Source organism: Eucyclogobius newberryi, unplaced genomic scaffold, assembly GCF_026437365.1.
Source record: "Eucyclogobius newberryi isolate DKJ021-1_F unplaced genomic scaffold, fEucNew1.0.hap1 SCAF_2, whole genome shotgun sequence".
In the NCBI taxonomy this organism is placed as follows: domain Eukaryota; kingdom Metazoa; phylum Chordata; class Actinopteri; order Gobiiformes; family Gobiidae; genus Eucyclogobius; species Eucyclogobius newberryi.
This window is the reverse complement of record NW_027315834.1, coordinates 50757334-50771512: the sequence shown is the minus strand read 5'-3', so window position 1 is coordinate 50771512 and position 14179 is coordinate 50757334. Positions and strand designations below refer to the sequence as shown.

General features: G+C 47.8%; 1 protein-coding gene across 1 annotated transcript in view; it reads left to right on the top strand.

The window, feature by feature from the left end:
• Window positions 1–11660, top strand: part of pnpla3 (patatin-like phospholipase domain containing 3) — a 51379-nt gene extending 39719 nt beyond the window's left edge. The window contains exons 5-9 of the mRNA XM_072453555.1: window positions 8747–8807; window positions 9943–10119; window positions 10343–10475; window positions 11018–11122; window positions 11429–11660. Of these exons, the coding sequence (XP_072309656.1) occupies window positions 8747–8807; window positions 9943–10119; window positions 10343–10475; window positions 11018–11122; window positions 11429–11660 (708 nt within the window). The remainder of the gene's footprint in view (window positions 1–8746; window positions 8808–9942; window positions 10120–10342; window positions 10476–11017; window positions 11123–11428) is intronic.
• Window positions 11661–14179: the final 2519 nt, after the last annotated feature.

Here is a 14179-nt window from a genome sequence, read left to right as displayed (position 1 = left end):
AAGAAAGAGACACGTTCTAGAGGAGATTATCCTGAGAGAGCGCCAGCTGCAGGAGAAACATGTGTAAGTCATGAAGAAAGAGACACGTTCTAGAGGAGATTATCCTGAGAGATCGCCACCTGCAGGAGAAACATGTGTAAGACATGAAGAAAGAGACACGTTCTAGAGGAGATTATCCTGAGAGAGCGCCACCTGCAGGAGAAACATGTGTAAGACATGAAGAAAGAGACACGTTCTAGAGGAGATTATCCTGTGAGAGCGCCACCTGCAGGAGAAACATGTGTAAGACATGAAGAAAGAGACACGTTCAAGAGGAGATTATCCTGAGAGAGCGCCACCTGCAGGAGAAACATGTGTAAGTCATGAAGAAAGAGACACATTCTAGAGGAGATTATCCTGAGAGAGCGCCACCTGCAGGAGAAACATGTGTAAGACATGAAGAAAGAGACACGTTCTAGAGGAGATTATCCTGAGAGAGCGCCACCTGCAGGAGAAACATGTGTAAGACATGAATAAAGAGACACGTTCTAGAGGAGATTATCCTGAGAGAGCGCCACCTGCAGGAGAAACATGTGTAAAACATGAAGAAAGAGACACGTTCTAGAGGAGATTATCCTGAGAGAGCGCCACCTGCAGGAGAAACATGTGTAAGTCATGAAGAAAGAGACACGTTCTAGAGGAGATTATCCTGAGAGAGCGCCACCTGCAGGAGAAACATGTGTAAGACATGAAGAAAGAGACACGTTCTAGAGGAGATTATCCTGAGAGAGCGCCACCTGCAGGAGAAACATGTGTAAGACATGAAGAAAGAGACACGTTCTAGAGGAGATTATCCTGAGAGAGCGCCACCTGCAGGAGAAACATGTGTAAGACATGAAGAAAGAGACACGTTCTAGAGGAGATTATCCTGAGAGAGCGCCACCTGCAGGAGAAACATGTGTAAGACATGAAGAAAGAGACACGTTCTAGAGGAGATTATCCTGAGAGAGCGCCACCTGCAGGAGAAACATGTGTAAGACATGAAGAAAGAAACACGTTCTAGAGGAGATTATCCTGAGAGAGCGCCACCTGCAGGAGAAACATGTGTAAGACATGAAGAAAGAGACACGTTCTAGAGGAGATTATCCTGAGAGAGCGCCACCTGCAGGAGAAACATGTGTAAGTCATGAAGAAAGAGACACGTTCTAGAGGAGATTATCCTGAGAGAGCGCCACCTGCAGGAGAAACATGTGTAAGACATGAATAAAGAGACACGTTCTAGAGGAGATTATCCTGAGAGAGCGCCACCTGCAGGAGAAACATGTGTAAGTCATGAAGAAAGAGACACGTTCTAGAGGAGATTATCCTGAGAGAGCGCCACCTACAGGAGAAACATGTGTAAGACATGAAGAAAGAGACATGTTCTAGAGGAGATTATCCTGAGAGAGCGCCACCTGCAGGAGAAACATGTGTAAATCATGAAGAAAGAGACACGTTCTAGAGGAGATTATCCTGAGAGAGCGCCACCTGCAGGAGAAACATGTGTAAATCATGAAGAAAGAGACACGTTCTAGAGGAGATTATCCTGAGAGAGCGCCACCTGCAGGAGAAACATGTGTAAGTCATGAAGAAAGAGACACGTTCTAGAGGAGATTATCCTGAGAGAGCGCCACCTGCAGGAGAAACATGTGTAAGACATGAAGAAAGAGACATGTTCTAGAGGAGATTATCCTGAGAGAGCGCCACCTGCAGGAGAAACATGTGTAAATCATGAAGAAAGAGACACGTTCTAGAGGAGATTATCCTGAGAGAGCGCCACCTGCAGGAGAAACATGTGTAAATCATGAAGAAAGAGACACGTTCTAGAGGAGATTATCCTGAGAGAGCGCCACCTGCAGGAGAAACATGTGTAAATCATGAAGAAAGAGACACGTTCTAGAGGAGATTATCCTGAGAGAGCGCCACCTGCAGGAGAAACATGTGTAAGTCATGAAGAAAGAGACACGTTCTAGAGGAGATTATCCTGAGAGAGCGCCACCTGCAGGAGAAACATGTGTAAGACATGAAGAAAGAGACATGTTCTAGAGGAGATTATCCTGAGAGAGCGCCACCTGCAGGAGAAACATGTGTAAATCATGAAGAAAGAGACACGTTCTAGAGGAGATTATCCTGAGAGAGCGCCACCTGCAGGAGAAACATGTGTAAATCATGAAGAAAGAGACACGTTCTAGAGGAGATTATCTTGAGAGAGCGCCACCTGCAGGAGAAACATGTGTAAGTCATGAAGAAAGAGACACGTTCTAGAGGAGATTATCCTGAGAGAGCGCCACCTGCAGGAGAAACATGTGTAAGTCATGAAGAAAGAGACACGTTCTAGAGGAGATTATCCTGAGAGAGCGCCACCTGCAGGAGAAACATGTGTAAGATATGAAGAAAGAGACACGTTCTAAAGGAGATTATCCTGTGAGAGCGCCACCTGCAGGAGAAACATGTGTAAGTCATGAAGAAAGAGACACGTTCTAGAGGAGATTATCCTGAGAGAGCGCCACCTGCAGGAGAAACATGTGTAAGACCTGAAGAAAGCGACACGTTCTAGAGGAGATTATCCTGAGAGAGCGCCACCTGCAGGAGAAACGTGTGTAAGTCATGAAGAAAGAGACACGTTCTAGAGGAGATTATCCTGAGAGAGCGCCACCTGCAGGAGAAACATGTGTAAGACATGAAGAAAGAGACACGTTCTAGAGGAGATTATCCTGAGAGAGCGCCACCTGCAGGAGAAACATGTGTAAATCATGAAGAAAGAGACACGTTCTAGAGGAGATTATCCTGAGAGAGCGCCACCTGCAGGAGAAACATGTGTAAATCATGAAGAAAGAGACACGTTCTAGAGGAGATTATCCTGAGAGAGCGCCAGCTGCAGGAGAAACATGTGTAAGTCATGAAGAAAGAGACACGTTCTAGAGGAGATTATCCTGAGAGAGCGCCACCTGCAGGAGAAACATGTGTAAGTCATGAAGAAAGAGACACGTTCTAGAGGAGATTATCCTGAGAGATCGCCACCTGCAGGAGAAACATGTGTAAGACATGAAGAAAGAGACACGTTCTAGAGGAGATTATCCTGAGAGAGCGCCACCTGCAGGAGAAACATGTGTAAGACATGAAGAAAGAGACACGTTCAAGAGGAGATTATCCTGAGAGAGCGCCACCTGCAGGAGAAACATGTGTAAGACATGAAGAAAGAGACACATTCTAGAGGAGATTATCCTGAGAGAGCGCCACCTGCAGGAGAAACATGTGTAAGTCATGAAGAAAGAGACACGTTCAAGAGGAGATTATCCTGAGAGAGCGCCACCTGCAGGAGAAACATGTGTAAGTCATGAAGAAAGAGACACATTCTAGAGGAGATTATCCTGAGAGAGCGCCACCTGCAGGAGAAACATGTGTAAGACATGAAGAAAGAGACACGTTCTAGAGGAGATTATCCTGAGAGAGCGCCACCTGCAGGAGAAACATGTGTAAGACATGAATAAAGAGACACGTTCTAGAGGAGATTATCCTGAGAGAGCGCCACCTGCAGGAGAAACATGTGTAAAACATGAATAAAGAGACACGTTCTAGAGGAGATTATCCTGAGAGAGCGCCACCTGCAGGAGAAACATGTGTAAGTCATGAAGAAAGAGACACGTTCTAGAGGAGATTATCCTGAGAGAGCGCCACCTGCAGGAGAAACATGTGTAAGACATGAAGAAAGAGACACGTTCTAGAGGAGATTATCCTGAGAGAGCGCCACCTGCAGGAGAAACATGTGTAAGACATGAAGAAAGAGACACGTTCTAGAGGAGATTATCCTGAGAGAGCGCCACCTGCAGGAGAAACATGTGTAAGACATGAAGAAAGAGACACGTTCTAGAGGAGATTATCCTGTGAGAGCGCCACCTGCAGGAGAAACATGTGTAAGACATGAAGAAAGAGACACGTTCTAGAGGAGATTATCCTGAGAGAGCGCCACCTGCAGGAGAAACATGTGTAAGACATTAAGAAAGAGACACGTTCTAGAGGAGATTATCCTGAGAGAGCGCCACCTGCAGGAGAAACATGTGTAAGACATGAAGAAAGAAACACGTTCTAGAGGAGATTATCCTGAGAGAGCGCCACCTGCAGGAGAAACATGTGTAAGACATGAAGAAAGAGACACGTTCTAGAGGAGATTATCCTGAGAGAGCGCCACCTGCAGGAGAAACATGTGTAAGTCATGAAGAAAGAGACACGTTCTAGAGGAGATTATCCTGAGAGAGCGCCACCTGCAGGAGAAACATGTGTAAGACATGAATAAAGAGACACGTTCTAGAGGAGATTATCCTGAGAGAGCGCCACCTGCAGGAGAAACATGTGTAAGACATGAAGAAAGAGACACGTTCTAGAGGAGATTATCCTGAGAGAGCGCCACCTGCAGGAGAAACATGTGTAAGACATGAAGAAAGAGACACGTTCTAGAGGAGATTATCCTGAGAGAGCGCCACCTGCAGGAGAAACATGTGTAAGACATGAAGAAAGAGACACGTTCTAGAGGAGATTATCCTGAGAGAGCGCCACCTGCAGGAGAAACATGTGTAAGACATGAAGAAAGAGACACGTTCTAGAGGAGATTATCCTGAGAGAGCGCCACCTGCAGGAGAAACATGTGTAAGACATGAAGAAAGAGACACGTTCTAGAGGAGATTATCCTGAGAGAGCGCCACCTGCAGGAGAAACATGTGTAAGACATGAAGAAAGAGACACGTTCTAGAGGAGATTATCCTGTGAGAGCGCCACCTGCAGGAGAAACATGTGTAAGACATGAAGAAAGAGACACGTTCTAGAGGAGATTATCCTGAGAGAGCGCCACCTGCAGGAGAAACATGTGTAAGACATGAAGAAAGAGACACGTTCTAGAGGAGATTATCCTGAGAGAGCGCCACCTGCAGGAGAAACATGTGTAAGACATGAAGAAAGAGACACGTTCTAGAGGAGATTATCCTGAGAGAGCGCCACCTGCAGGAGAAACATGTGTAAGTCATGAAGAAAGAGACACGTTCTAGAGGAGATTATCCTGAGAGAGCGCCACCTGCAGGAGAAACATGTGTAAGACATGAAGAAAGCGACACGTTCTAGAGGAGATTATCCTGAGAGAGCGCCACCTGCAGGAGAAACATGTGTAAGACATGAAGAAAGAGACACGTTCTAGAGGAGATTATCCTGAGAGAGCGCCACCTGCAGGAGAAACATGTGTAAGTCATGAAGAAAGAGACACGTTCTAGAGGAGATTATCCTGAGAGAGCGCCACCTGCAGGAGAAACATGTGTAAGACATGAAGAAAGCGACACGTTCTAGAGGAGATTATCCTGAGAGAGCGCCACCTGCAGGAGAAACATGTGTAAGACATGAAGAAAGAGACACGTTCTAGAGGAGATTATCCTGAGAGAGCGCCACCTGCAGGAGAAACATGTGTAAGTCATGAAGAAAGAGACACGTTCTAGAGGAGATTATCCTGAGAGAGCGCCACCTGCAGGAGAAACATGTGTAAGTCATGAAGAAAGAGACACGTTCTAGAGGAGATTATCCTGAGAGAGCGCCACCTGCAGGAGAAACATGTGTAAGACATGAAGAAAGAGACACGTTCTAGAGGAGATTATCCTGAGAGAGCGCCACCTGCAGGAGAAACATGTGTAAGACATGAAGAAAGAGACACGTTCTAGAGGAGATTATCCTGAGAGAGCGCCACCTGCAGGAGAAACATGTGTAAGACATGAAGAAAGAGACACGTTCTAGAGGAGATTATCCTGAGAGATCGCCACCTGCAGGAGAAACATGTGTAAGACATGAAGAAAGAGACACGTTCTAGAGGAGATTATCCTGAGAGAGCGCCACCTGCAGGAGAAACATGTGTTAATCATGAAGAAAGAGACACGTTCTAGAGGAGATTATCCTGAGAGAGCGCCACCTGCAGGAGAAACATGTGTAAGACATGAATAAAGAGACACGTTCTAGAGGAGATTATCCTGAGAGAGCGCCACCTGCAGGAGAAACATGTGTAAGACATGAAGAAAGAGACACGTTCTAGAGGAGATTATCCTGAGAGAGCGCCACCTGCAGGAGAAACATGTGTAAGTCATGAAGAAAGAGACACGTTCTAGAGGAGATTATCCTGAGAGAGCGCCACCTGCAGGAGAAACATGTGTAAGTCATGAAGAAAGAGACACGTTCTAGAGGAGATTATCCTGAGAGAGCGCCACCTGCAGGAGAAACATGTGTAAGACATGAAGAAAGCGACACGTTCTAGAGGAGATTATCCTGAGAGAGCGCCACCTGCAGGAGAAACATGTGTAAGACATGAAGAAAGAGACACGTTCTAGAGGAGATTATCCTGAGAGAGCGCCACCTGCAGGAGAAACATGTGTAAGTCATGAAGAAAGAGACACGTTCTAGAGGAGATTATCCTGAGAGAGCGCCACCTGCAGGAGAAACATGTGTAAGTCATGAAGAAAGAGACACGTTCTAGAGGAGATTATCCTGAGAGAGCGCCACCTGCAGGAGAAACATGTGTAAGTCATGAAGAAAGAGACACGTTCTAGAGGAGATTATCCTGAGAGAGCGCCACCTGCAGGAGAAACATGTGTAAGACATGAAGAAAGAGACACGTTCTAGAGGAGATTATCCTGAGAGAGCGCCACCTGCAGGAGAAACATGTCGTCTACATCAGAATCGAACCAAATAACTAGAATAAAGATTGAGATTGGGTCATTTGAACGTCCAGATTAAAAATAGATCTTATTTTTTCAGGAAAAGCCATTTTATTAGTTTTAATCTATTTCTGAAAAGACAACATTTTAAGCAAATCAATCAATACGAGGGGAAAACATCTTGATTTGTTTTTTTTGTAATATTTGACATAATCAGTCCAAACTAAATTAATACTTTAAAAATGATCGATTGATAACGCGTGCGTCCGATGCGTCTGCACGCGCTCAGTGGAGTCGAGGCGTCTGCACGCGCTCAGTGGAGTCGAGGCGTCTGCACGCGCTCAGTGGAGTCGAGGCGTCTGCACGCGCTCAGTGGAGTCGAGGCGTCTGCACGCGCTCAGTGGAGTCGAGGCGTCTGCACGCGCTCAGTGGAGTCGAGGCGTCTGCACGCGCTCAGTGGAGTCGAGGCGTCTGCACACGCTCAATGGAGTCGAGGCGTCTGCACACGCTCAATGGAGTCGAGGCGTCTGCACATGCTCAATGGAGTCGAGGCGTCTGCACATGCTCAGTGGAGTCGAGGCGTCTGCACGCACTCAGTGGAGTCGAGCTCAGTGGAGTCGAGGCGTCTGCACGCGCTCAGTGGAGTCGAGCTCAGTGGAGTCGAGGCGTCTGCACATGCTCAATGGAGTCGAGGCGTCTGCACATGCTCAGTGGAGTCGAGGCGTCTGCACGCGCTCAGTGGAGTCGAGCTCAGTGGAGTCGAGGCGTCTGCACGCGCTCAGTGGAGTCGAGCTCAGTGGAGTCGAGGCGTCTGCACATGCTCAATGGAGTCGAGGCGTCTGCACATGCTCAGTGGAGTCGAGGCGTCTGCACGCGCTCAGTGGAGTCGAGCTCAGTGGAGTCGAGGCGTCTGCACGCGCTCAGTGGAGTCGAGCTCAGTGGAGTCGAGGCGTCTGCACATGCTCAATGGAGTCGAGGCGTCTGCACATGCTCAGTGGAGTCGAGGCGTCTGCACGCGCTCAGTGGAGTCGAGCTCAGTGGAGTCGAGGCGTCTGCACGCGCTCAGTGGAGTCGAGCTCAGTGGAGTCGAGGCGTCTGCACATGCTCAATGGAGTCGAGGCGTCTGCACATGCTCAGTGGAGTCGAGGCGTCTGCACATGCTCAGTGGAGTCGAGGCGTCTGCACATGCTCAATGGAGTCGAGGCGTCTGCACATGCTCAGTGGAGTCGAGGCGTCTGCACATGCTCAGTGGAGTCGAGGCGTCTGCACATGCTCAATGGAGTCGAGGCGTCTGCACATGCTCAGTGGAGTCGAGGCGTCTGCACATGCTCAGTGGAGTCGAGGCGTCTGCACATGCTCAATGGAGTCGAGGCGTCTGCACATGCTCAGTGGAGTCGAGGCGTCTGCACATGCTCAGTGGAGTCGAGGCGTCTGCACGCGCTCAGTGGAGTCGAGGCGTCTGCACATGCTCAGTGGAGTCGAGGCGTCTGCACATGCTCAGTGGAGTCGAGGCGTCTGCACGCGCTCAGTGGAGTCGAGGCGTCTGCACATGCTCAGTGGAGTCGAGGCGTCTGCACATGCTCAGTGGAGTCGAGGCGTCTGCACGCGCTCAGTGGAGGAGTTGTGCTGTGTTGCTTTTCTCGTGGTGTAAATGGAGTTTAATGTTGGACCATGGCTTTGGTTTATTCACTTTATAAAGTCAGAAGCGGAGGCGATGGGCGGGTGCCGGGGGGGGGACATAATAAAAAAACAAATAAAACTAATTTACAGCGGTCCATCAGGTAGTATTTACATTCAAGTTGAATTGGTTGTTTCTTTATATTTTACGTTTCATTTAATAAACGTTAGCATTAGCCGTGACAAACCGTTAGCTTAAGCCAACTCCATTTATACGGAAAATCATGAATAAAATCAACCTTTTTCAACGTTTTCATTTTAAAAACGGTTCATTTCTGTCACATGGAGGCTCCGTGTTATTGTGAGACATATTTAGATTTTTGCTGTATTGATTTTTGTGTCTTCTAAATATTAAAGTGTTTGTGTTGCAGGTGATGGCCGACATCTGTCAGAGCGGATATAAAGACGCTCTCCGCTTCCTGGAGGACAACAGTGAGTCCTCATGTCTCCATCAGTCCTCATGTCTCCATCAGTCCTCATGTCTTGTTCCTCTGGTTTCAGACTTGTTGGTGGCCCCTCATGTCTTGTTCCTCTGGTTTCAGACTTGTGGGTGGCCCCTCATGTCTTGTTCCTCTGGTTTCAGACTTGTTGGTGGCCCCTCATGTCTCGTTCCTCTGGTTTCAGACTTGTTGGTGGCCCCTCATGTCTCGTTCCTCTGGTTTCAGACTTGTTGGTGGCCCCTCATGTCTCGTTCCTCTGGTTTCAGACTTGTGGGTGGCCCCTCATGTCTCGTTCCTCTGGTTTCAGACTTGTGGGTGGCCCCTCATGTCTTGTTCCTCTGGTTTCAGACTTGTGGGTGGCCCCTCATGTCTTGTTCCTCTGGTTTCAGACTTGTTGGTGGCCCCTCATGTCTCGTTCCTCTGGTTTCAGACTTGTTGGTGGCCCCTCGTGTCTTGTTCCTCTGGTTTCAGACTTGTGGGTGGCCCCTCATGTCTCGTTCCTCTGGTTTCAGACTTGTGGGTGGCCCCTCATGTCTTGTTCCTCTGGTTTCAGACTTGTGGGTGGCCCCTCATGTCTCGTTCCTCTGGTTTCAGACTTGTGGGTGGCCCCTCATGTCTCGTTCCTCTGGTTTCAGACTTGTTGGTGGCCCCTCATGTCTCGTTCCTCTGGTTTCAGACTTGTTGGTGGCCCCTCATGTCTCGTTCCTCTGGTTTCAGACTTGTGGGTGGCCCCTCATGTCTCGTTCCTCTGGTTTCAGACTTGTGGGTGGCCCCTCATGTCTCGTTCCTCTGGTTTCAGACTTGTGGGTGGCCCCTCATGTCTCGTTCCTCTGGTTTCAGACTTGTGGGTGGCCCCTCATGTCTCGTTCCTCTGGTTTCAGACTTGTGGGTGGCCCCTCATGTCTCGTTCCTCTGGTTTCAGACTTGTGGGTGGCCCCTCATGTCTCGTTCCTCTGGTTTCAGACTTGTGGGTGGCCCCTCATGTCTCGTTCCTCTGGTTTCAGACTTGTGGGTGGCCCCTCATGTCTCGTTCCTCTGGTTTCAGACTTGTGGGTGGCCCCTCATGTCTCGTTCCTCTGGTTTCAGACTTGTGGGTGGCCCCTCATATCTCGTTCTTCTGGTTTCAGACTTGTTGGTGGCCCCTCAGCCCTCTTCCGGCCCCTCCATGGCGGACCCTCCTCCCGGCTGCTGCTGTGCCCAGTCGGAGAGCACTCGAGATTGGATTCTGCGGCGGCTGAGGCTCCTGAGGAAGCAGCACTGGTGGTTGGACGAGGAACTGCACCTGCCGAGCAACATCAAGAAAGGTTTGAGTTCTTCAGAATGTGCTGCATGTGAGCCACAGGGAGGGCATCTGACTCTTTCTTCAGTCAGAATGTGCTGCGTGTCAGCCACAGGGAGGGCATCTGACTCTTTCTTCAGTCAGAATGTGCTGCGTGTCAGCCACAGGGAGGGCATCTGACTCTTTCTTCAGTCAGAATGTGCTGCGTGTCAGCCACAGGGAGGGCATCTGACTCTTTCTGTCCTCAGTGCTGTGTGAGGCGTGTCAGGACAGGGCCGGCCTGGTGTCCACAGTCTCTGGGATGTTCCCGATGCGTGTGGCCTCCTACATGTTACTGCCGTACACGCTGCCAGTGCAGTCGGCCTACTCTGCAGCTCAGAGGTATTTATACTGCAAATATACACAATATATACTGCAAATATACACAATATATACTCCAAATATACACAATATATACTGCAAATATACACAATATATACTGCAAATATACACACTATATACTACAAATATACACAATATATACTGCAAATATACACAATATATACTGCAAATATACACAATATATACTGCAAATATACACAATGTATACTCCAAATATATACAATACACTTCAAATTTACCACGGTACAATACGACGGTACCGTAGTACCGTATTATTGTAGTACTGTAGTATTGTAGTACTGTAGTACTGTAGTACTGTAGTACTGTAGTACCGTAGTGGTGCAGTACTGTAGTATTGTAGTACTGTAGTACTGTAGTACTGTAGTATTGTAGTATTGTAGTACTGTAGTATTGTAGTACTGTAGTACTGTAGTACCGTAGTAGTGTAGTATCCTAGTATCATAGTACTGCAGTAGCTGTAATCAGGAGGATCAAATACTTGAGAAGTATAAAAAAGTATAAATACAAGGTAAACGTTGCAGGTTTGTGGAGTGGATCCCGGACGTTCCCGCCGACATGCGCTGGCTCTTTGGAGTGGCAGGAAACGTTTACAGACAGGCCCGAGGAGCCACGCCCACCCAGAGCAGGTAAATACACCTGTCAGATGTCCCCCCCCATGTGCCACGCCCACCCAGAGCAGGTAAATACATGTGTCAGATGCCCTCCCACCCTCACGTGCCACGCCCATCCAGAGCAGGTAAATACACCTGTCAGCACTGGGGCAAATGCCACACCGCGGTCTCATTTTGACCCAAAGAGCTGCTTCTACATGAGCTGCACTGGAACAGACTTAATGACATGAGACAAACGAGGTGCAGTTCCTCTCGCGTGCAGACGGTGGCGCTCTCACTGACATAGAATCGAGGACTAAAGCTTCTTCTTCTCCTCTGCAGCGACTCTGGCCTGAAGAAGTGCCTGAGCGTCCCCCCTCTCACCTCCGAGCGGCAGCGCCCCCTGGACCTGGACACGTTGCCCGCGCTCTCCGCTCTGGATCTCCACGGGAACTACTGGGAGATCCCCACGCCGCCCTCGCCGCCCTCGCCGGCGCACATCGCCCCGTCGTCGCCGCAGCAGGTCTGCTTCTTCGTGGGCTCCGAGGACGACGAGCGAGCGGCGACGGCGTGAGGACGAGCGACGGCGTGAGGACGACGAGTAGCGACGGCGTGATGAGGACGAGCGACGGCGTGAGGACGAGCGACGGCGTGAGGACGACGAGTAGCGACGGCGTGAGGACGAGCGACGGCGTGAGGACGACGAGTAGCGACGGCGTGAGGACGACGAGCGACGGCGTGAGGACGAGCGACGGCGTGAGGACGACGAGCGACGGCGTGAGGACGAGCGACGGCGTGAGGACGACGAGCAGCGACGGCGTGGCGAGGGACAAAAAGAACGGAAAGAGGAACGTCCATTTTGAAATAACTTGAGAGCAGAATGTTCCTCTTGAGTCGTTTTGTCTCTTTGTTTCAAGAACGCTTTTTGACAGCGTTTTTTAGTCGATTGTTTTTCAGATTCATCGATTTGTTTTTTGAAATTTTTTTTGACTCAGTTTGAGCAGAAGAAGCTGAAGTTTTGAACGTTTAAGAGCGTTTTTCATCAAATAAACTCGATTCACACATTTTACACGTGATTTTCAGGCAAACGCAACTCAATTTCAGGCATAAAACGTCTTTTCGTGACTGAATTCGCTGACGGTTATTTCAATAATCGGTTCGTTGCGATGAATCGTTTGATCCGTCGCAGCGCTGACCACGAGCTTTAAAGTGACCGCTGGTGTCGCACCTGCTGTAAATATAAATTATAGTTTTACATCGTGTCATTTTGTGACGTTAAAGTCGTTAAATGTGGATGAAATTGTAAAAAATCATACGTACTGATCTTCAGAGCGAGCGGTCCGACTTTTCACCTTAAATCCTGCTTTTTTTTGTAATAAATGCAGTTTTCAGATTGAGCCTGAAAAAGCAGATGAAATCATCTTATTTAGACTAAGGATTTATAAAAGAAGAGAACGTGGAACCAAATCCTAACGACTTTATCAGGTTTTGTCGGCGAAACGTTCCATTTGGAGGATGAAACGTCTCCAGTCGACCACAGACTCAAACTGCAAAACTAAAGAAGAAGAAGAAGAATCATTAAGATAAATAATAAAAACAATTAAAAATATAGCCGCAAGCGGCAATGATCGGCCCTCGCCACGCCGCCGCCACACCGCCGCCACGCCGCAAGAGGAGGGGGCGCTAACGCGCCCCAATTGTCCTTTTATTACGCCTACTGCTGAATCTGTGACGCTGTCACATCTTCTCCCCTTTGTTTTACCATCAAAAAGCTATTTTATTTTGAATTCTTGGCAAAATGTGCGGCTTTGCCGCACAGACACCGTGACTCTTAGAATAAAAATGTGGATAACTTTTGATGGTCCTGAAGATGAGTCTCACCAAATTTCAGGTTAATATGTCTAACGCCCTAAGAGGAGTTTGTGAATGTCTAAAGTGTAAACATGTTCTGGCGATTTCCCCATTGGAATAACATGAAAGGTTTCGGTCATCGTTGGGCAACGCCATAACAATTATGACATGGGTCTCATTGACTTTTTTGATGGGGATGCTAAAATTGAGTTGTGTGTCAAATTTCATATAATTTCGCAAAACTAAACATTTAACCTCCATATAAAATCTGTAGGGGGCGCTGTGGCGCCAAATGAATTTATTTCACTTCAAGTAGGTTTAGGGCAAAGAGTTTAACAACTGATTCTAATTTGACGCAATTCGGACTTTATCTGCGCAAACGGCAGAAATTTTAAATATGGGAGATTTCTGAAATTCTAGCTACAGTTTGCGGCTTCGCCGCACAGAGACCGTGACAGGTATCAATGTCATTTGGATAACTTTTGATGTCCCACTCCTCAGTAGCATTTTCACCAAATTTCAGCTTTTTAGGGCCAACGCCCTGGGAGGAGTTCGTAAAAGTACGACGTTTGGAAAAACTCCGAAGTCATGTTTAGCCATTTTTGAAGCAATATGGCCGACATTTGGTTGGGCGGACGGCGTTGCCGTAATAATATTTTTTACTTCTCTTGTCACCATCTACCTCTGCGCCAAATTTCATGATTCTACGATCAGATTTTTTTGGTCATTTCCATTCTCTCAATGCATTTTTGGTACATTTGGGGGCGCTGACGCGCCAATTTTTTTATTTTAGAAAAGGGAAATAGCCAGAATGTAGAGAGGCACGATTTTTAGAGGTGTGAACATTTTTGTGACTTTTCGTCAATGTTCACTGGGTGAAAAATAGGGGGGTTGGTCCCGAGAAGAAGAAGAAGAAGAAGAAGAAGAAGAAGAAGAAGAAGAAGAAGAAGAAGAAGAAGAAGAAGAAGAAGAAGAAGAAGAAGAAGAAGAAGAAGAAGAAGAAGAAGAAGAAGAAGAAGAAGAAGAAGAAGAAGAAGAAGAAGAAGAAGAAGAAGAAGAAGAAGAAGAAGAAGAAGAAAGAATAATATTCCGATGCGAAAACAATGTTTCCCATTTTTCAAATATCATAAACTATACATTTTCGGAAAGCGCTCGCGCTTTCCTACCTCATGGTGTGGGTCCCTGGTCACTGACGGGTACTTTCGTTAATTTTGAGTGGGCTCCGCCCACTTTGTGTTTTTG